At 55.8% G+C, this 22,904-nt stretch overlaps 1 protein-coding gene across 1 annotated transcript; it reads left to right on the forward strand.

Annotated features, from left to right (window-relative positions):
* Positions 1–754: 754 nt before the first annotated feature.
* Positions 755–21,183, forward strand: P3H1 (prolyl 3-hydroxylase 1). Its single transcript, XM_029066629.2, has 15 exons — positions 755–1,295; positions 3,363–3,515; positions 4,150–4,339; positions 8,858–8,989; positions 10,225–10,364; positions 12,861–12,950; positions 13,757–13,809; positions 13,955–14,076; positions 14,663–14,790; positions 14,910–15,005; positions 15,655–15,805; positions 16,559–16,676; positions 17,146–17,221; positions 19,081–19,221; positions 20,617–21,183. The coding sequence occupies exons 1-15, from the start codon at positions 792–794 to the stop codon at positions 20,764–20,766; spliced, it is 2,244 nt and encodes a 747-aa protein (XP_028922462.1). The 5' UTR covers positions 755–791; the 3' UTR covers positions 20,767–21,183.
* The last annotated feature ends 1,721 nt before the right edge of the window (positions 21,184–22,904 follow it).

Here is a 22,904-nt window from a genome sequence, read left to right on the forward strand (position 1 = left end):
CCGGGGAGGCAGGGACTGGGGCCGGGGAAACTGAGGCAGGAGGGGGCCGGGGGCGGGGAGGCTGTGGGGTGAAGCCGAGCCTGTGGAAGCAGGGACTGAGGGGCGGGGAAACTGAGGCTGTGGAAGCAGGGACTGGGGGGCGGGGAAACTGAGGCGGTGAGGGGGCCGGAGGCGGGGAAGCAGGGACTGGGGGCGGGGAAACTGAGGGGGCCGGGGGTAAACTGAGGCAGGAGGGGGCCGGGGGCGGAAACTGAGGCAGGAGGGGGAGGGGAAGCAGGGAAGGGGCGGGGAAGCCGAGGCTGTGGAAACAGGGACTGAGGGGAGGGGAAACTGAGGCGGGAGGGGAAACTGAGGCGGGAGGGGGCCGGGGAGGCAGGGACTGGGGGCGGGGAAACTGAGGGGGAGGGGGCCGGGGGCGGGGAGGCTGGGGGGTGAAGCCGAGCCTGTGGAAGCAGGGACTGGGGGCGGGGAAACTGAGGCAGGAGGGGGCCGGGGGCGGGGAACCTGAGGCTGTGGAAGCAGGGAAGGGGCAGGGGAAGCCGAGCCTGTGGAAGCAGGGACTGGGGGCGGGGAAACTGAGGCGGGAGGGGCCGGGGGCGGGGAAACTGAGGCTATGGAAGCAGGGACCGGGGGGCGGGGAAACTGAGGCTGGGGAAGCAGGGACGGGGGGAGGGGAAGCTGAGGCGGGCGGGGCCGGGGGCGGGGAAGCTGAGGCTGGGGAAGCAGGGAGAGGCGGGCCCGGGGGCGGGGAAACTGAGGCCGGGGTGCGGAGGAGCGCGGAGGGGACGACGATGGGCGGACGGTGGCCGGGCCTCCCGCCGCTGCCGCCGCTGCCGCTGCTGCTGCCGCTGCTGCTGCCGCTGCTGCTGTCCGGGTCCGGGTCCGGGTCCGGGTCCTGGGAGGCTTCGGGGGAGGTTCCGGAGGGTCCGGACGGGCTGTTCGCGGCGGGCGTGGCGGCCTACGCGCGGCGGGACTGGGCGTCGGTGGTGCTGTACATGGAGCGGGCGCTGCGGGCCCAGGCGGCCCTCCGCGCCCTCCGCCTGCGCTGCCGCGGGGCCTGCGCCGCCCGCCACCCCTGGCCGCCCCCCGACCCGCCCCCCGACGCCCCCGGGACCCCCGAGCCGCCCCCGGCCCTGCGGGACCTCCGCTTCTTCGGGCCGGTCCTGGGCCGCGCCGCCTGCCTCCGCCGCTGCCTGGGCCCCAGCGCCAAACAGCTGCAGCCCCTCGCCGAACAGCTGGACCTCGAGTTCCAGAAGCGCAGCCCCTACAACTACCTGCAGGTCGCTTACTTCAAGGTGCGAGCCGGGGGGCCCCCCCCCCCGACCCATTTTAATCCTAATCCCCCTTGGACAGATGAGCTCCCTGCGGCCCAGAGAAGTGAAGTGACTGGCCCACGGTCGCACAGCTGACAAGTGGCAGAGCTGGGATCATCCTCGGCGGCCCCCCCCCCCCCCCCCCAGGGCACCCGTTCAGGGCTCGCTCGGGGCCCAGCCCCGTGGGGCTCCCCGTCCTCATCCCCCTTTCCCAGACGGGCTCACCGAGGCCCGGAGAAGCCAGCGGCCCGGAGTCACCCGGCTGACGGGATTCGAACCCCTGACCTCCGACTGCCCAGGCCGGGCTCTTTCCGCCCGGCCACGCTGCTTCTCTCGATCGCCGGACCCGACCCTGTGCCCTGGGGTGCGGACGGGGCGGGGGGATGAGCACGTTGGTATTTGTTAAGCGCTTACTAGGTGCCGAGCACTGTTCTGAGCGCTGGGCAGGGGAATCAGGTTGTCCCGCGCGAGACTCACAGTTAATCCCCATTTGACAGATGAGGGAACTGAGGCACAGAGAAGTGAAGTGACTCGCCCACAGTCACCCAGCTGACAAGTGGCAGAGCCGGGATTCGAACTCATAACCTCTGACTCCCAAGCCCATGCTCTCTCCATTGAGCCACGCGGCTTCTCCTGTAGGGCCGACGGGCTCCAGCCTCATCGTGGGGACGAGGCAACCGAGGCACAGAGAACCGAAGGGGCTCCCGGAGTCCGGGATTAGAACCCACATCCCCCGACTCCCTAAACCCGGGCTCTGGCCGCTGAAGCCGCGCTGCTTCGCAGGTCCTCCAGCTTCGACCCCCTGTGCTTGGCCCCGCCCCAGCACTTGATAATAATGGCGGTACCTGTTAAGCGCTTACTCTGTGCCAAGCACTGTTCTAAGCGCTGGGGGGATACAAGGTGATCAGGTTGTCCTATGGAAAGTCACACAGCTGACAGGCGGCGGAGTCGGGATTAGAACCCACGACCTCTGACTCCCCAGCCCGGGCTCTTGCCACTGAGCCTACAGGGCCCGGCACAGAGTAAAGGCTTTAAAAAAGTACCATAAGGGTACTCTGCCAAGCGGGTTAGTCCGGTGGCCGGGGCTCAGTAAGCGCTCAAGGAAGACGGTTGATTGAGCGCCCGGGAGGGGCCTGGAGAGACGGGAGAAAAGCGACCCCCAGAGCGGCTCCGGGAGAGGAGCCGAGCCCACCCGGTGGGAAAGCTCCCCCAGATCTGCCCGGAGACCCTAAGAAGCCCCCCTCTTCCTCCAGCCCTTCCCCCGGGGATGCTGGAAGCGTCGCCGGTGGGCCCAGGCTGAGCCGGCGCCTGCAGTAACGGGTTCGGGAGTTGCCCGTCTGGCCCCCGTGGGCGTTAGCGAGGTTGGCATTGGGACGGCCCCTCGCGCTCGCTCCGTCTCCTCCCGGCATCCTAGGGCCTTTAGGCCTCATCTCCGTTCCTGGCTTCCCACTGCCTCCTCCTTTTCCTGCGAAGGGATTCCAGCACCTCCCATTTGGGGGCTGGAATGCCACGTAGCGAGTAGAGCCCCTTTCCTGACCGGGAGAAATATGCGGGGCCGGCCTCTGCGGCTGCCCGGCAGAGTTACCCTGCGGTTGGAGAAAATCACAGAGCAAGGCTGAATCGTTCATCAGCGCCAGCGGGCGCGTTCCGCTCACCGGACTTAAACCTATTCCTTTTATAGCTCTTCTGAACGTTAGCAGGAATGCGCCGGGAAGAAAGAACAAGACTGCGTGCAACCGGGAAAGAGGCGGCCCGCCTGCCGGTGTTGAGAAAAACCGTTCTTCTCCAAACCGCCTCGATTAAATCTGCCTCGCAGATGAGGTCCAGATGGACCTGGGACCCTCAGACATCAACCGGCCCTCATTTTCTATTCCGTCGCTCTCCCTGCTCCTAGCCGTACCTGCCACAAAAGTGCATTTTCTTTTTTAAATCTAGCCCAAGAATAGAACAGAGCTAGTGCTAATACAGAGGACAGCATGTTTCTTGGAGGGTAAATTCTCTTTCCGGTGAGCTGGGTGACAGAGCGGCTCTCTTGGGTCTCATTCGTAGATAAACAAGCTGTCCAGGGCCGTAGCAGCGGCTTATACCTTCTTCGTGGGGAACCCCGAGCACGTGGAGATGCGCCAGAATCTCGACTATTACCGTACGATGGCCGGAGTAGAAGAGTCAGACTTCAAGGACCTCGAAGCCAAACCCCATATGGTGAGAAGTCCCGTTTCCCCCCACGCCCAATCTCCTTTAACCTCTTACTTACTTTCTCTCTCTTCTCCATTAATCGGTTGACACCCCGTCCTCGTCTCCTGCCCCGGGTTTTATTCCTGCTGGAGGTTTTTGGTAATCCAGTCGTGGGTTTGGGTTTTTTTTATTTTTAATGGTTTTTGTTAAGTGCCTGACTATGGGCCAGACACTGTACTAAGCGCTGAGGTAGATAGCCCTTCAAAGCCGTATCGAAGGCACCTCCTCCATGAGGCCTTCCCAGACTAGGCCCCTCCTTTCCTCTTCTCCCGCTCCCTTCTGCGTCGCCCTGACTTACTCCTTTGGTTCTTCCCCCCTCCCAGCCCCGTGCACTTACGTACATATACATGTACATAAATAAATTTGTGGTGATGTTTGTCTCCCCCCACTTCTAGAGTGTAAGCTCGCTATGGGCAGCGAACGTGTCAGGTTATTGCTGTACTGTACTCTCCCAAGCACTTAGTGTGGTGCTCTGCACACAGTAAGCGCTCAATAAATAGGACTGAATGAATGAATAGAAGATAAGCACTGGGGTAGAGTGGGGTGGCATTTGTCAGATCCATTCGTGCATGGAGAACTGCCCCTCTTCCGTCCCCTACAGCACGAATTCCGGCTGGGTGTGCGGTTCTATTCGGAGGAGCAGCCCGAGGAAGCCATTCCCCATTTGGAGGCGGCGTTACGAGAGTACTTCGTGGCCGACGAGGAGTGTCGGACTCTGTGCGAAGGGCCCTATGACTACGAAGGGTACAACTATCTGGACTACAACGCTGACCTCTTGCAAGCCATCACAGGTGGGTGCGCGGAGACGGGGGAGGCTCGTCGTGGGCGGGGAATGTGTCTATCGTATCGTAGTCTCCCAAGCGCTTAGTCTAGTGCTCGGCTCTCAGTAAGCGTTCAATAAATACGTTTGAATGAATGAATGGAGGTGGAGCACTGAGCCAAGCCTCGTCCGCTGCTGGGCACTCTCTTGCCTTCCAAGGTGCCGCTGCTAATATCCCCGCAGTTCTGGGGAAAAGGAAGGGCAACCTCCAGAAGTGTCTGTCCCGCGATCCTCCCCGGTGGATGTTCTTTAAACGGCCCAACCCCCTTTACCTTACCCTCACCCCAACTTGGCAACGCAGAGTAACGTAACCCAAAAGGGCCTGGCGAGTCAGAGGACCTGGCTTCTAATCCGGGCTCTGCCAATTGTCTATTATCTAACCTCAGCCAAGTCTCTGGGCCTCAGTGACCTCATCTGTAAAATCAGAGAAGCAGCTTGGCTCAGTGGAAAGAGCCCGGGCTTCGGAGTCAGAGGTCATGGGTTCAAAGCCCGGCTCTGCCACTCGTCAGCTGTTTGACTGTGGGCAAGTCACTTAACTTCTCTGTGCCTCAGTTACCTCAGCTGTAAAATGAGGATTAACTGTGAGCCTCACGTGGGACAACCTGATTACCCTGTATCTACCCCGGGGCTTAGAACAGTGCTCTGCACATAGTAAGCGCTTAACAAATACCAACATTATTATTATTATTATTATTATGGAGAGCAAGACTGGGACCCCTATTTGGGATAGGAACTGTGTCTACCCGATTAACGTGTACCCAGCACTTAGTAAGTTGCCTGGAAAGCACATAGTAAGAGGTTAACAAATGCAAAAACAAAACACACAAAAGAACCCTAGCATCAAGGAAAAAAAGTGCATGCTAAAATCTCGTACTATCTGACCTTAATACAGTGCTTAGTACTGTGCTCAGTACACAGTAAGCGCTCAGTAAGTACAGTTGTTTGATTTGACTTCAGTTTCCCCCCATCCCCTTTACTTGGTACCAAAAAGAAATGTTTTGTTGTTGTGTTGGCTTGTTAAGGGTATCTGTTAAGTGCTTACTCTGCCGGACACTGCACTAGGCACTGGGATAGATTCAAGCTAATCAGGGTGGACACAGTCCGGGGCTCACCTGGACTAATCCCCCTTGTACAGATGAGGCAACTGAGGCACAGAGAAGTTAAGGGACTTGGTCAAGATCACCCAGCCAACAAATGACAGAGCCAGGATTAGAACCCAGGTCCTTCTGATTTCCAAGCCCCCCTTCGATCGACTGGGCCACGCTGCTTCTCAGCTGCCCAAATGGTCGGGTGTCTGCCCGCGGCGTCAAACACGAGGTGAGGAGTACTCCAGCATGAGCTTCGCTTCAAAGATGGGGTTCGGCAAGAGTACGGCCCCTCCCCGCCCCGGTTTTAGGGGAACCTGGTGCGTTCACCGGGAGTGCTGGGATGAGATCGCCCATATTGACAGCCAGAGGCATGGCCAAGCCACCTAACTGATGTTCTTTGTCATACAGCCAATCAGTAGTATTTATTGAGCACTTAATATATGCAGAGTACTGTAATAATAATAATGATGGCATTTGATGATGGTATGACGGTATTTGTTAAGCGTTTACTTTGTGCCAAACACCTAGCTGAGCGCTTGAGAGAGTACAGTACAATGGAGGTGGTAGACAGATTCCCTCTATGAGAGGTATTTGTGCAGACAAGGATGAAGCAGAGTCCCCACACAGGGTCCTGCAGAAATCGAACTGGACCGTCCTCTAGCCCCTGCTGGATTCTGAGCCCTCAAAGGCTCTTGGATCGTGATTCCACACCACAGGACTGCATTTAGTGAATTGCAATTGAATTTAGTGTATTGGAAAAGGACCCCGAGGAGTTCAGAAGAGCTACCGACATTTCTCCAACTCCAGCCAGGTCTGGATGAACCCTAGTGCCCCACCAGAGCCCCCGAATTGGGCAGCGGGCATCACGGTAGATTGTAAGGCTTGGGGCTTAAAATTTTCCAATGGAACATCAAACCATCCGATTCAGCGTTGCCTCGTGGATAGAGCATGGGTTCTGAGTCAGAAGGGCCTGGGTTCTAATCCCAGCTCTGCCGCTTATCTGCTGTGTGGCCTGGGGCAGGTTACTTTGCTTCTCCCGGCCTCAGTTACTTCATCTGTCAAATGGGATCAAAGTCTGTTACCCCGTGTGGGACATGGACTGTGTCTCACCTAATGAGCTTGTATCTACCCCAGCGCTTGGTAGAGTGTCTGGCACATAGTAAGTGCTGAACAAATACCATTAATTATTACTATTATTACTATTATCAGTGGCAGAGAAGTGGTCACCCAATTCCCCAGTGAGTCTGGGAAGTAGGGACCTCTGACCTGTGGGGATTTTAGTTCCCAGGCAGCGACATTTCAAAAATAAATTTTCTTACTTCTCCTTCAGCCCCTCGGTCACAGTTCTCCCTCAGGTAGGGGCCTGACCATTTTCACCAGCCGTGCCAGCCCAGCATGGGCAGAAGAAATGGTTTAATGACACGAGCACAACTTCAAATAATGCGCCTAGTTGTCAATTGCTTACAATGACCATACCAGTTGACGTACAGATTTGTAGAGCGGTCAGGAGTGAGGTGGCACTTTAAAAAAAAAAAATAAGCAAACTTTCAGGCCAGCAAAAAGTTAGAGACAGTCACAAGCAGCGTCCCACCTGGGTTCTCATCCCAGCTCTGCCACGTGCCTGCCGTGTGACCTTGGGTAAGTCATTTCACCTCACTGGGCCTCAGTTCTGTCATCTGCAGAATGGAGAATCAATAACCGTTCTCCTTCGTACTTAGTTGGTGAGCCCCAGAAGGACCTATCTTGTACCTATTCCTTGGCACATAGTAAACACTTAAGAAGTATCTCTGTTATTAACTACCGTAGGTAGCTGGCACAGCAAGCCGAGTCAAATATCTATGCGGTACAGAAGGGTCTGTTGTACAAAAGGAGATTTCACTCCACCTTTGAATAGGAGAGATAGACATATAATTCAGATGCAGTCCCACAGATCAGGAATTCTCAAAATGTTTCATTCAGTAGTCCGACCCCCCACAAGTTCTCACCACTCTTTTCAGTCAATCAGTGGAATTTATCTGTGGTATTTGTTCATTTGTGGTGGTGCCAAGCGCCCTTCTAAACACTGGAGTAGCTTCAAGGTTAGCCGGTTGGAGACAGTCCCTGGCCCATATGGGGCTTGCAGTCAAGGTAGGAGGGAGAAGGATCGAATCCCCATTTTACGGATGAGGAAACTGAGATCCACAGAAGTTAAATGTCTTGCCCACGGTTACACGGCAGGCGCATGGCAGCGCTGGGATTAGAACCCATGGCCTCAGACTCCCAGGCCCGAATTCTTTCTTCCAGGCAGTGCTGCTCTTCATTTATCGAGTGCTTGCTCTGTGCAGAACACTCTACTAAATTCATTCAGTGGTATTTATTGAGCGCTTACTATGTGCAGAGCACTGTACTGAGCGCTTGGAATGGCCGATTCGGCAACCCGTAGAGACAATCCCTCCCCAATAACGGGCTCACAGTCTACACTGGAGAGACAGACGGCAGAACAAAACAGAACAGAACAAAACAAGTAAATGCTTGGAAGAGTTACAATACAATAATGTTGGTAGACCCGATCCCTGCCCACAGGGACATTGCAATCTAGTGGTGGAGGCAGGGCATTAAAATCAATTACAGACAGGGGAAGGGGCAGAATAGAGGAATGGGTACATAATTACTGGGGGGATGAGTGAGTATCAAAGTGCTTAAGGGGTGCAGAAAGGAGAGCAAAGAGGTTGGGCCAAAGAGAGGCTAGTCAAGGAAGGCTTCTTGGAAGAGATCTATGATTTTAGTAGGGCTTTGAAGATGGGGAGAAGCGTGGTTTGTCAACTGTGAAGGGGGACGGAATTCCAGATCAGAAGGAGGACGTGAGCGAAGAAGGGGTCGGGGGCGGGAGAGAGATGAAATCAAGACACGCTGAGTAGGTCGGAGCCAGAGGAGCAAAGTGTGCAGGCTGGGTTGTAGTAGGAGATCGGCGAGGGGAGTGGAAGGGGGCAAGCTGACTGAGGGACTTAAAGCCGATAATAAGGGGTGTCCGTTTGGTAGGGGAGTGGATGGGCAACCACTGGAGGTTTTTGCAGGGAGGGGGACGCGAGCTGAATGTTCTTTTAGAAAAATGATCGGGTCGGCAGGGTGAAATGTGGACCGGAGCGGGGAAGAACAAGCTGCAGGAAGGTCAGCGAGGAGGCTGATGCAGTTGTCGAGGGAGATATTTCCCTTGCCATCCAGAAAACTGCTATTTGGAACAGCTCGACCCTCCCCCCCCATTCCCACCCCCCATACATCACCTCTAGCTTTTAGGCCTGGAGAAGTTGAATTCCAAAACAACTGATTTAAAGTATCTTCCATTTGGTTTTATTCACTTTTGAACCGGAGTTTACAATCCAGACATCCCTCTGATGGTCATTCTGTCTCTTGAACCTACACAGATCATTACATCCAGGTCCTGAACTGTAAGCAGAATTGTGTCATAGAGCTTGCCTCCCATCCCAGTCGAGAGAAGCCCTTTGAAGACTTCCTCCCATCCCACTTCAATTATCTGCAGTTTGCCTATTACAACAGTAAGACCCATTTTTATGGTCCTCTCTCTCCTCTCCTTGCCACCTCAACCGAGAGACTCTTTGAGCCGAGTGGGCCTCGAGCTGGAGTCGCCATTTTCTTGATAAATACGGATTGAGTGTTCACTGGGCTGGGTGGGTTGCCTCGCATGTTTTTTCCCTTACTTGGACTCCTGGGTCACGGTGCTTTTGAGGCCGCTGCAGCATCTCTGTCCTGTCATCGGCCATGTGACTTAGAGCAGCGCCGCGAGGTAAAAACCAGGAGCGGAGCAAACACCCCTTCCCTCAAATGTACTCACCTGTCGCCACCATCTTTCTTCTTCATCATCTAGGGAAGCCGGAATCGGGTTTACATCCATTGATTGAACTATTTATGGAGCATCTGCTTTGGCAGAGCAGTGTCCTGGCCACTATGGGGATTGACAAAGAGATTTCAAGACACGGTCCCTCCCTAGCAGAGCTCTCAATCCAGACCAAGTGCCGCAAACTGGATTTTCATCCCCCGGCCATTTTGAAATGTCTCATCAGTAGCAGTGGGCTAGCGTGGGGAAATCTAGAGCTCTAGGGTGGCGTTCGAATTCCCCAACTGCAGGGGGTGGATTTGCGACGGGTGGGGTTCAGGGAAAGATGGACCCGTGTCTTTAAAGGGGACAGCTGTCCCCACAGAATAACCGTTCCAGGGCCGTCTTGTGCTTCCGTCTGGCCCGTTGTTGCTGGTGCTTTGGGTTTCGTTGCATGGGATTGACGACTGATTGTCCCGGAGCTGTTGGGGAATCATTCGAAGGTATTGAGCACTTACTGGGTGTAGAGCACTTGTACCAAGTGCTTGGGAGAGTACAGTATAGCAGAGTTGGTGGTCTCGAGCTTACAGTCTCTAAGGGGAGGACAGTGGACAGTGTTTCCGAACAAAGTCCCAGAACACTAGTGAGTGAATTTTCATTACCACAGCTTCTCCAATTCCCCTACCCAGCTATGGTCCCAGCTCACTGTCCCACTCTGTCCTCTTCTATTTGACCGGTTGGACTGGAAAAAATCTTAAAGAGGCAGCACTCCGGAGCTCCCCATCAGTTCCAGCCAGCGGCTCAGCCCTTCTCGCCCCGTCACGGTTCCCCGTGTCGTGGCTCCCCCAGCCACGGCTCAGCAGGGGCAACCGTGGTCCTTGGCTCCGCCGAGGCGGGGCCGGACCTTCCGGCCCCGTGATCTGGAGCCGCAGAGCCCAGCCGGGTTTCTCTTTGCAGCCGGAAATTACACCCAAGCCATCGAATGCGCCAAGACCTACCTGCTCTTCTTTCCCAACGATGAGGTGATGCAACAGAATCTGGCCTACTACACAGCCGTGCTTGGAGAAGAGCAGGCTGGACCCATTGAACCCCGGGAGGTGAGTGACTCCCCTCAGATACGGTGCTTGCCTCTGGGCTCTGCAGGGAAGAAGGGAGACGGGACTGAAGAGCAACTGAGAGTGAGGCGATGGTGCCCTGATATCTTGAGCGTTTGGTATGGAAGAGGTGTTTGGATTAGTGGACAGCGTCCCCCTCTCGGCTGGCTCTCAGTGACACAGAGACCCTGGGAGAGCGTGATATTTGGGTCGGGTGCGGAGCCGCCTGGATGGCTGCTGCTCTGCGTCGGCCCGGAAAAGCTCTGAAGCTTCTCCGTCAGAATACACGTTTTCTTTGACCCCTTTTCGTCGGGAAACCGGAAGCAGCTGCTTCCTCATAGTTTTCTTGCGAGGTAAAGAACAAAAGCCCTTATCTCCATCTGTAATGGGGCCGGGGAGATGGCGGGGGAGGCGAAGTAGAAGTAGCTGGCCAAGAGCTGTGGGTCCGATTCCCTCCTTGAGAAGCTCTCTGGCCTTGGCGGAGCAGCTATCTCCAGGCAGGGGTGGAGGCGAGGACTCCCCAGGGTTCATGGCTTTATGCCCTCTCACTGGGGAGCAGAGGGAGATGAGGGCGCTTTAACCATTTGGCTTTCACCAGGACTAGTTTCCTGGACTCACAGGAGCCGGAAGAGTCCCGAGCAATCATCTGGTCCAGTCTTCTGCCTCCAAGGAGATGAAATGTCTAAAACCGGGGTCTGCCAACCTATGGCTCGGGAGACACGTCTGGATCTTTTTGAAAGCAGCTGTGGCTCTCGAGCTGGAAGGTGTTGGAGGGGGCAGTTAAACCTATTCATTCAGTCAGTCAGTCGTATTTCATTCATACATTCATTCAATATTATTTATTGAGCGCTTACTATGTGCAGAGCACAGTACTAAGCGCTTGGAATGTGCAATTCGGCAACAGATAGAGCCCAGTGACGGGCTCACAGTCGAAACGGGGGAGACAGGCAGCAGAGCAAAACAGAACAAAACAAAACGTCAAAATAATAGAATCATGGAGATATACACCTCATTAACAAAATAAATAGGGTAATAATATATACAAATATGCATAGTGATGAGGGGAAGGGGGAAGAGCAGAGGGCGGGAGAGGGGAGAAGGAGAGGGGAGGAGGAGCGGAGGGAAAGGGAGCCCTCAGTCTGGAAAGGCTTCCTGGAGGAGGTGAGCTCTCAGTAGGGCTTTGAAGAGGGGAAGAGAGTTAGTTTGACGGAGGTGAGGAGGGAGGGCGTTCTGGGACAGCGGTAGGACATGGGCCAGGGGTCGACGGCGGGACAGGCATGAACTGGGGACCGTGAGGAGGTGAGCGGCAGAGCAGCAGAGTGTACGGGGTGGGCAGTAGAAAGAGAGAAGGGAGGTGACGTAGGAGGGGGCAAGGGGATGGAGAGCTCTGAAGCCAAGAGTGAGAAGTTTTTGTTTCATGCGAAGGTTGATAGGCAACCACTGGAGGTTTTTGAGGAGGGGAGTGACATGCCCAGAGCGTTTCTGTAGGAAGATGATCCGGGCAGCGGAATGAAGAATAGACTGGAGTGGGGAGAGACGGGAGGAAGGGAGATCAGAGAGGAGGCTGACACAGTCATCCAGTCGGGATATTATGAGAGCTTGTACCAGCAAGGTAGCAGTTTAGATGGAGAGGGAAGGGCGGATCTTGGTGATATTGAGTGCTTCCCATGTGCAAAGCACTGTACTAAGCTGTTGGGAGAGTACAATACAATAACAAACTGACACATTCCCTGCCCAAAATGAGCTCACACCCCCAGGACCTCAGGCTAAAGGTGGGTGGGACCCCGCCAAACACCTCACATCGTTCAGGGTGATCCCAAGTGGAGCCGGACCGTGCCGTTCAGACCATTCAGCTGCTGAATCCTTGCCTCGGGCCGCTCGAGGGAAGAATCCCTGCCCACTCTGGCCCAACAGCTCTTGGGAGCCGGGGGACAGGAAGAAAGAGGGGGACTGTGGGTTGGGGCGAGAGCAGGAGCGGGTCTTAGACAACCACCAAGTGGGCCTGGAAAACAGCCTCCCTCAACCCGCACTCCCGAGCGGCACTCAAGGGAGAGCCGGGCAGTGGCTGGCACCAAGCTGGGAAGAAAGTAGGACCCACCTGGCTGCAGCCCCTCTGGGAGATGGGGAGGGGGTCCTGTCCTCCACTGGCGGGTCTAGGTGGTAAGGGAGGGGCCGGGCTGCTGCTGCTGCCAATGCCTGGTGGAACGGGTACTGCCCTTTCACATCCTTAAGGGCAAGGAGAAGGGCACAAGGGTGTTTAGAACTGTTAGTGTCAAAATGAAGCGAACTACATTAATGTGTGTTTAAGTCGTATGATTGGCTCTTTGCTCACCAACTGCCCAAAGGGTTGGCTCTACCATGCAGAAAGGCGGCCAACCACAACTGTAAACGATTCAGATCAGTTGACCGTGTGGCGACTTGACCACTTCCTCCGGGAGTCAGTGCCCAGCAGAGATCGGCGAGCAGGGCGCCGCTGACGGATCCTCTTTGCTTTATCAGAGTGCCCGGGCCTACAGAGAGCGCAGCCTGATGGAGAAGGAGCTCCTTTTCTTCACCTACGACGCCTTTGGAATCCCTTTCGTGGACCCGGTGAGCAGGGACTCCGAGAGCGGGGTGGTGTTGGTTGGCTGTGGTCCTGGAGTAGGGAGGGGGCACGGAGAAATTGCTGGCTGTGGGAGAAGGGGAGTGGGTTTATGGAGACTGTGGCCATTTAGGAAGGAAAAAACGGCTAACGAGAGGAGCATCCTGGGTGTCCTGGTGGGATCCAGCGCTTAGAACAGTGCTCTGCACATAGTAAGCGCTTAACAAATACCAACATTATTATCCAGAGGGAACACCATTGTGTGGTCCACAATGCTGAGGATCGCTTTGAGACATGAGGATGATTAGGGTACTTCATCATCGTCGTCAATGGTATTTATTGAGTGCTTACTGTATGCTGAGCACTGTACAATAAAACAGAGTTGACAGATACCTTCCCTGCCCACAGCGAGCTTACTCGTTAAGCACTTACTATGGATCAGGCACTGTCCTAAGCGCTGGCGTGGATACATGTCAGTCGGGTCGGACAAAGTCCCTGTCCCACGTAGGACTCAAAGTCTGAGGAGGGAGAACAGGTATTGAATCCCCATTTAATAGATAAGGAAACTGAGGCTCTGAGAAGTGAAATGTCCGACCTGAGTAACTTGATCGTACCCTGGCACTTAGAACAGTGCTCGACATACAGTAACCGCTCAACAAATATAATAATAATGAGCTACTCGAGGTCACACGGCAGGCAAGTGGCAGACCCGGGATTAGAACCCAGGTCCTCCGACTCCCAAACTCAGGCTCTTTCCACCGGACCACACCGCTTCTACGCTCACGCCCTTGACTTTTTCCTACCCTTGTTTTAGGACACGTGGACTCCAGAAGAGGTGATCCCGAAGAGACTGCAAGAGAAACGGAAGTGAGGACCCTGAAAAGGCTGCTTAGTTGGGTTTTGGCCCTGGGGTTGCACTAAGAGACTATGCCGGTCCCTGCGGGATTTGGATTCCGGTTTGGTGAGCTGGCCGGGCCAGGCTGGGATGCTCAGAGCCCTCGTGTCCTTCCAGGGTAGAGCGGGAGACAGCCGAGCGAATCTCCCAGGAAATCGGGAACCTCATGAAGGAGATTGAGACACTCGTGGAGGAAAAGACGAAGGAGTCGGTGGACGTGAGCATGCTGGTCCGAGAAGGTGAATAGGAGAGGAGGGACTTTGGGGGCGAATCGTTCTCGTTCTCGAGCGAATCGCTATCTCGGTGGCCTGAAAGTTTAGAGTTAAGTGCCGGCTTGTGGGAAGCATATCCCCGGCTGCGATGGCTATCTGTGTAAAAAGCAGCATGGCTTAATGGATAGAGCGTGGGCCTGAAAGTCCGAAGGTCATGGGTTCGAATCCTGGCCCCTCCCACTTGTCTGCTGTGTGACTTGGGGCCAGTCGCTTCACTTCTCTGTGCCTTAGTTACCCTACCTGTAAAATGGAGATGGAGACTGTGAGCCCCACGTGGGACAGGGACCGTGTCCAGCCCGATTTGCTTGTGTCCACCCCAGCGCTTAGTACACTGACTGGCACTTAGTAAGCGCTTAACAAATACCACGATTTTAGCCTCAGTTGTGAGATAAAAACTGAGCGGCGTCCTCAGCTCCCAGGGGGTGTGTCCCCCCTGGAGTCCGCTGACCCAGAAGGAGCTGGTCCCCCTATCCCTCGAGGCCAGACGGGGGGGGCAGTTGGCGGGCTGAACTGCCACTGCGGGTGGTCTCACTGGGGATCGTTGGGACTCCAGGTGGCCCTCTGTTGTACGATGGGATCGAAGTCGCTATGAACTCGAAGTCGCTGAACGGATCCCAGCGGGTGGTGATGGATGGAGTCATCTCTGCCGAGGAATGTCGGGAGCTGCAGAGGCTCACCAATGTGAGTACCAGCCCAGTGACTCCGGGTCCGACCCCCGAGCCCGCTGGGTCCGGGAGCCCACCTGTCCCCTGCCGTAGCGTCGGGCGGGCGGACCTCACGCTTGGCTTTGTGTCCCGCAGGCAGCCGCCACGGCCGGGGACGGCTATCGGGGACGCACCTCCCCTCACACCCCCAGCGAGACGTTCTACGGGGTCACCGTCTTCAAAGCCCTCAAGGTAGGAAGAGTCCGGAAGGAGTGGGAACGGAGGGGACTAGCGGCCTTTCTCGGAAAAACCCTACCGTATGAAACTCGTTACCTATGTAATGAACAAATCAGAGGCAGCCGCACGACCGCCCGAGGATGGTGGATGTTCCTCCGTTGGCTTAGCACGCCTCCCGGAGATGGACGGAAGGGCCGCCCATTGGGCCATCGGGGTCTGCCACGGTCTCACCACAGACTCAGTCTGCCCACAGCGCCTCTGTGAAACACCCCGGCAGGGGCCAGGCCTCTGGAATGGGTCCCTCAGGTCTTGGATTCGGCCTCAGGGAGCCCCAACTGCAGTTTAGCCCCACAGTCAACCACCAGGGAGTTGCCAGGCTGAACAAGGGGGTGGGAGGACGTTGGAGGGAGCATTCTGAAGGAGACCCGGGGCACGGCTGGAGATGAGGAGAGCGTGGTCGGGGCATAGAAGTGTGAGGAGCTGAGACTGGACTGCCGTGGCTCAGAGGGAGGGGGAAGAGGACGGGGAGGGGAGCCCCCCCATCCTTCTCTGAGTCTGCCTTTGAGGGCAGAAAGTGTGGTATGTCTCTTTGGTGCCCCGCGCACCCCTTCTCCTTTGCCCAGCTGTCCCCCGGGCCCAGCTGACCCTGCGTCTCCTTGGACAGCTGGGACAGGAGGGCAGGGTGCCCATGCAGAGTGCCCGTCTGTACTACAACGTGACGGAGAAGGTGCGACGCGTCATGGAGTCCTACTTCCGTCTGGACACCTCCCTCTACTTCTCCTACTCTCATCTGGTGTGCCGCACAGCCATCGAAGGTGGGAGCCTGCCCCGCTCACCCCAAGGGTGCCCCGGCCACGCGGGGGCATTCCACGCCCTCCCAAGGGTGGACCGCAGGCCAGCCGGGCTTGCTCGGTTTACTGGCCGTGGTGCAGCTCCACAGCCTACTGGCAATTCCTCTGGCGTGCTCGACTGGGTCCTAATCCCTCTAGTTGTCGTCGGCTCCCCTCCTTTCCCCTCCCTTTGGCCAGTCCCCGCATTCCCGGCAGTTTGGAGTGCCCCGAGCATGTTACTCACTCTGACTTTTTTTCTTTTCCAACGGTATTTAAGTGCTTACCATGGGCCAGACACAGAATTAAGCACTGGGGTAGATACAAGTTAATCAGGTTGGATTCAGTCCGTGTTCCAGGTGGAGCTCACGGTCTCAAACCCCATTTTACAAATGAGGTAACTGAGGCACAGAGAAGTGAAGCGATTTGCCCGAGGTCATAAAGCGGACCGGTGGCGGGGCTGGGATTAGAACCCAGGTTCTCTGACCCTCAGGCCCATGCTTTATCCACTGGGCCACACCGTAGTGTCCTCTTCTGTGACTGGCCGGGGGTTCCCAGAGGGCTCGGGAGTGTTCCACGGGGACTTCTGGGGGCAGGGGACTGGGTTGCTGGGGGGGTGGGTATCAGCATTTTGTCTTCAGAGAGCTCCGAGTTTGGAGCAGAAGGGCTCCCCCCCTCACCGGGGGTCAGTGGGGTCAGGGCCGCCCCCGGCCGCTAACGCCCACTGGCCCTCGGCTCCAGAAGCCCAAGCCGAGCGGACGGACAGCAGCCACCCGGTGCACGTGGACAACTGCATCCTCAACGCCGAAGCCCTGGTGTGCGTGAAGGAGCCCCCGGCCTACACCTTCCGGGACTACAGGTGCCAACCCCCTGAAAGCTCCCTCGCCAGATGAATAACGATAACAATTTTTAGGATTCGTTAAGCCCTTACTATGTGTCAGGCACTTTTTTAAGCGCCGGGGTGGACACAAGCAAATCAGGTTGGACACAGTCCCTGTCCCACCTGGGGCTCACAATCTTAATCCTCATTTTACAGATGAAGTAACAGAGACCCAGAGAAGCGAAGTGACTTGTCCAAGGTCACACAGTAGACGCGCAGAGGAGCCGGGATGAGAACCCAGGTCCTCCTGATTTCCAGGCTTCTCTGGGGACCTCTGCCCGGGCACAGTGCTGGCCTTGTTGGCCAAAACGGTGTCCCCCCAGTCGCCAGAGCCGGCATCCCGGCAGACTGCTTCTTGAAATCTGCCCGGGGCTCATTCTGTCGGTGGGCAAGGGCCCCGGGCAGGAAGCGGGCACCTGGCTAAGTAGAGGCTGTATCTTCTTCCCAGTGCCATCCTTTATCTAAACGGGGACTTCGATGGAGGAAACTTTTATTTCACCGAACTGGATGCCAAGACCGTGACGGTGAGTGGACGTGGGAGGCTTTGTTGGGGAGCTGGAGGCTGGGGACCCCGTTCCTAATTATTGTGGTATCTGTTAAGTACTTACTACGTGCCAGGCACTGTACTAAGTGCTGGGCAGCATGGCTTAGTGGATAGAACATGGGGCTGAGAGTCAGAGGGACATGGATTCTAATCCTGGCTCCGCCATATGTCTGACATTGGTCAAGTCACTTCATTTCTCTGGGTTTCAGTGACCTCATCTGTAAAATGGAGATTAAGCGTGAGCCCCGTGTCAGTTTACATACTGATAAACTTGTATCTATCCCAGCACTTGGAACAGTGCTTGGCACATAGCAAGCGCTTAACGGGTACCGTAATTATTATTAGATACAAGCAAATTAGGTTGGATACAGTCCCTGTTGCACATGGGGCTCACAGTCTCAATTCCCATTTTACAGATGAGGTAACTGAGGCACGGAGAAGGTAAGTGACTTGCCCAAAGTCACACAGCAGGCAAGAGGCGGAGCTGGGATTAGAACCCAGATCCTTCTTTCTCCCAGGCCTGTTCTCTTTCCACGAGGCCTCGCTGTTTGACTCCCATGGAAGCCAGGGTTCCCGCTCACGATGGCGTCGAGCTGGGCACCGTGAGGCTCTTGGACGCCATGTAGGTGTCGCATCCAATCACCTTCCCCCCTCTTACCTCACCTTGCTACACTCCTCCTACAACGCAGCCCGTACACTTTGCCCGGCTAACACTAACCTTCTCATTGTGCCACGATGTCATCTTTCTCGCACCCAATCTCTCCCCTCCGGCCTGGAACACCCTCCCTCCTCAAATCCGACAAACAATGACTCGCCCCCTCTTCAAAGTTTTATCGAAGGCACATCTCCTCCGAGAGGTCTTCCCAGGCTAAGCCTCCCCTTTCCTCTTCTCCCATTCCCTGCTGCGTCGCCCTAACTTGCTCCTATTATTCTCCCCTGCTTCAGCCCCACAGCACTTAGGTCCATATCTGTCATTTATTTATATTAATGTCTATTTCCCCCTCTAGACTGTAACCTCCTTGCGGGCAGGGAATGTGTCTGTTTACTGTTACGTTGTACTCTCCCAAGCGCTTAGTTCAGTGCTCTGCACTCAGTAAGTGTTCAGTAAATACAATTGAATGAGCTCGAGGGTCAACCAGCCCCAGGGTCTCTCCGGCACTTTGCCGCCCGGTATCTTCTGAGCTCCAGAGCCTCCGGCCCAACTGTCCACGCTTGCTTGTCGAGCCTAACTGAAGACTCACCTCCTCCGGGGGGCCTTCCCCCTTTTCCTCTGCTCCCCCTCCCCTCCTCCTCGCTCCCTTGGCTCTACCCCCTCTCCTCCCCAAAGCACTTGTGCATATCTGCACAGATTTATAATTCTATTTATTTCCATTCACGTTTTGTTAATGAGCTGTACATCACCTTGATTCTATTTATTTGCTGTTGTTTTAATGAGATGTTCTTCTCCTTGATTCTATTCATGGCTATCGTCTTGTCTGTCCGTCTCCCCCGATCGGACCGTGAGCCCGTCAAAGGGCAGGGACTGTCTCTGTTACCGATTTGTACATTCCAAGCGCTTAGTACGGTGCTCTGCACAGAGTAAGCGCTCAATAAATACTATTCAATGAATGAATGAATGTGTAGATATCTACAATTCTATTTATACCGATGCTACCCAGGCCCGGTTACTTGCTCTGATGGCCTAAACCGCGAGTCCGTTGTGGGCAGGGACTGCCGCTCTTCGTTGTCGAATCGCCCTTCCCAGGCGCTCGGTCCAGTGCTCGGCACCCGGTAAGGGCTCAATAAAGAACGAGAGAATGAACGAAGAGTCGTGCAGCTCCTGCTGTTTGTTGCCCTTAGGCCGAGGTCCAGCCCCAGTGCGGACGGGCGGTGGGCTTCAGCTCCGGGGAGGAGAACCCCCACGGGGTGAAGGCCGTTACCAGGGGGCAACGCTGCGCCATCGCCCTCTGGTTCACTTTGGACCCTCGACACAGCGAGCGGGTAAGTTCAATAGTATTTAGTATTTATTGAGCGCTTACTATGTGCAGAGCACTGTACTAAGCTCTTGGAATGGACAGTTCGCTGCCCACTGACGGGCTTACAGTCTAATCGGGGGCGCCCTCTGACCCCTCCGGCCTCCTCTCGCCCACCGGGGCCAGAACCCACCCCCGTCTCGCCCCCCTGCAGAGCAGGGGAAAGGGTCAGAGTGAAGAGGCAGCACCCCCCAACATAATTACAATTATCATTGTACCGGTTAAGCGCTGGCTGTGGGCCGAGCACTGTTTAAAGCGCTGGGGTGGATGCAAGGTAGGTTGGACGCAGTCCCTGTCCCACATAGGGCTGACACTGTTAAAGCAGCGTGGCTCAGTGGAAAGAACCCGGGCTTGGGAGTCAGAGGTCATGGGTTCGAATCCCTGCTCTGCCACTTGTCAGTGGGACTGTGGGCAAGTCACTTAACCTCTCTGTGCCTCAGTTACCTCATTTGAAAAATGGGGAGGAAGACTGTGAGCCTCACGTGGGACAGCTGATTTTCCTGTATCTACATAGTAAGCGCTTAACAAATACCAACATTATTATTATTAATCCCTGTCTTACAAAGGAGGTGACTGAGGCCCAGAGAAGTGAAGTGATTTGCCCAAGGTCACACAGCAGACATATGGTGGAGCTGGGATTGGAACCCATGATCTTCTGACTCCCAGCTCATGCTCTGACCACTCAGCCATGCTGTGGGCAGAGATCGTCACTCTTTATCGTTGTATTGTACTTTCCCCAGCGCTTAGTACAATGCCCTGCACACAGTAAGTGCTTAATAAATACAACTGAATGAATGCTTCTCTGGGAGGGGAGATGACCTCTGGACTGTAAACCCATTATGGGCAGATAATGTGTCTGTTATATTATTATACTGAACTCTCCCAAGCGCTTAGTACAGTGCTCTGCCCACATTAAGTGCTCAATAAATACAACCGATCAGCCACCGATGGAGCCAGAGTGTGGATTAGTCAGGGAATTTCTTAAGTGCTATCTCGATTCCAGACACTGTAGCAAGCACTGGGGTGAACAGAAAATAAACAGTCGAGACACGGTGCCTGCCCCCGCAAGGCTCACCGTCTCGGTCGGGGTGGACGGACTCATAGAAAGAAGCTAAATATGTTACGGACGATGCAAGCGTTGGAAAAAATACTACAAGGCTACAGCGTCAAGTTGGAGAGGCCCTGGCTGGGTTCGGGCGGGCTAGATCTCTGTGGGAGCGGCGCCGGGGTTCTCCTCGGCCCCGGGTCCCCCGGCCCGCCGGGGAGGGTCGTGGGGACCCCCGGCCCGCCCCGGGAGAAGGGGGGAGGGCAAAGCGAGCACCTTTCCCGAGGATGCGCCACGGACCCGGCCTTTCCCTCCCAGGACCGGGTGCAAGCCGACGACTTGGTGAAGATGCTGTTCGGCCCAGACGCGGAGGAGGTGGATCTGTCCCGGGAGGCGGCGGGCCAAGGCCAGCCAGCCCCGCCGGAACCTCTGGCCGGCCCCCGAGCCGGGGACAAGGACGAGTTGTGACGGCACCGGAGCGAGCGGTTCCCCACCTTCGCCCAGGGGAGGGACGGTGGTGCTGCCTCAGGACGCCCAGTCTGCCCCGCCATCGCCCGGAGCCCTGCGAGGGACTCGCACCTGCTGCCGGGCCCCAGCCGGGTGGGACACCGCCTCCACGCCCCTCCAATCCCACCCCCCGGCCACATCTGCCAGCCCCAGTGGCACCGCCCCTCTTCCCGGGGGAGCCAGGTAGGACGATCTCGCAGGCTCGGGGGCCGGGCCTCTTTAGGCGGGTCTGGGCCCGGCCTCTGGGACCTGGTGACAAGTCCAGGTGGAGCCAGACCCCAGGCCGGGGCAGTGGAGCCAGCGGCCTACCCACACTACAGAACGGTATTGAAGTGCCTTATGGAGACAGTCAAAGAATAAAGATTTTTTTCTTTTCTACATTCTGGTTTGCTGCTAGAAGAAAAGAAGCCTGCTCAGCCCCGAGACTCCTCTGGAGAGGTGAGGGCAGAGCAATAGCTCGCTCTGAGCCAGCTGGCGTGGCTGACTCTGCCCCTCTGGGGTGGGAGAAGGGGGGGGACACTGGATATAATCATAATAATTGTGGTATTCGTTCAGCGCTTACTGCGTGCCAGGCCCTGTACTAAGCCCTGGGGTGGATACAAGCAAATCGGGTTGGGCACAGTCCCTGTCCCACGTGGGGCTCACGATCTCAATCCCCATTTTACAGATGAGGTAACTGAAGCACAGAGAAGTGAATTGACTTACCCGAGGTCACCCAGGAGACAAGTGGTGGAGCCGGGATTAGAATCCACGACCTTTCGAAGGTTGAGGCGCGCTTGAACTCTGGGGTCCGGGAGCCGAGCTGGCACGGGAATGTGAGTCCCCGGGTATCTGGCACTAGGTGTCCCTTTACTTTTCCCCCTCGCATCCCCCGCTTCACATTTAGGCGGGCCAGGAAGGAGGAGGGCTGAACATAGAATTGTGTCCCAGAGGCCCAGCAGAACTCAGTCCCCTGCCTCGTGCCCTGCCAGGGCCTGCGCAGGCAGTGAGGCATGGAGGAGATGCAGCCAGACCCAGATCAGAATGGACGTAAAACACAACACTTTACCACACTTGTGCCGGGATAGAAGATTAACACCACCAGAGCTCTGCGAGAAGCCGTGGGATGTCGGGGGACCTGGGTTCTAATCCTGACTCTCCCACTTGTCTGCTTTGTGGACCTTAGACGAGTCACTTCTCTGGGCCTCAGTAACCTCACCTGTAAAATGGGAATTAAAACTGAGAGCCCTGTGTAGGTCGGAGACGGCGCCCAACCTGATTTGCTCGTTGTGGGCAGAGAAGGCGTCTGTTTACTGTTGTATTGTGCTCGCCCAAGCTCTTAACAGAGTGCTCCGCACACAGTAAGCGCTCAAATACGATTGAATGAATTAGCTTGTATCTATGGATCATCAGTTGCGTTTATCGTGTGCAGAGCACTGTTCTAAGCGGTTGAAGGAGTGCAGTATAACAGATTTGGTGGACACAGTCCCTGCCCACAGTGAACTTATGGTCTAGAAGAATCTGTATCTACCTAGAGATATAGACTGTATCTACCCCAGTGCTTAGTGGAGTTCCAGGCACATAGTAAGTGCTTAATAAATACCATTTTTTTAAAAAAGCCCCCCCCAGTACTGTTGATGAGGGACAGTTCTGAGCTGACGGGCTCAAGGTGGCCTCTGTGTCCTCAGGAGAAAAATACATTTTTTTTTAAAATGGTATTTGTTAAGCGCTTACTATGTGCAAAGCACTGTTCTAAGCGCTGAGGGATACAAGGTGATCAGGTTGTCCCGCGTGGGGCTCACAGTTTTAATCCCCAATTTGCAGATGAGGTAACTGAGGCCCAGAGAAGTGAAGTGACTTGCCCAAAGTCACACAGCTGGCAAGCGGCAGAGTGGGGATTAGAACCCACGACCTCTGACTCCCAAACCCGGGCTCCTTCCACTGAGCCACGCTGCTTCCCAGGCTTCTTGAGAAGCTTTCAAGAGGGCCCCCTGGCCTCCACCATTAATTGGAAAGTAAATAACATGGTGGGCAGAACAGAGGCACCCGGCGATGAGATTGACCGTAATGGTTCGTTCATTCACTCGTTCAGTTGTATTTATTGAGCCTTTACTATGTGC

The sequence above is a fragment of the Ornithorhynchus anatinus genome, chromosome 5, assembly GCF_004115215.2.
Source record: "Ornithorhynchus anatinus isolate Pmale09 chromosome 5, mOrnAna1.pri.v4, whole genome shotgun sequence".
Classification (NCBI taxonomy): Eukaryota; Metazoa; Chordata; class Mammalia; order Monotremata; family Ornithorhynchidae; genus Ornithorhynchus; species Ornithorhynchus anatinus.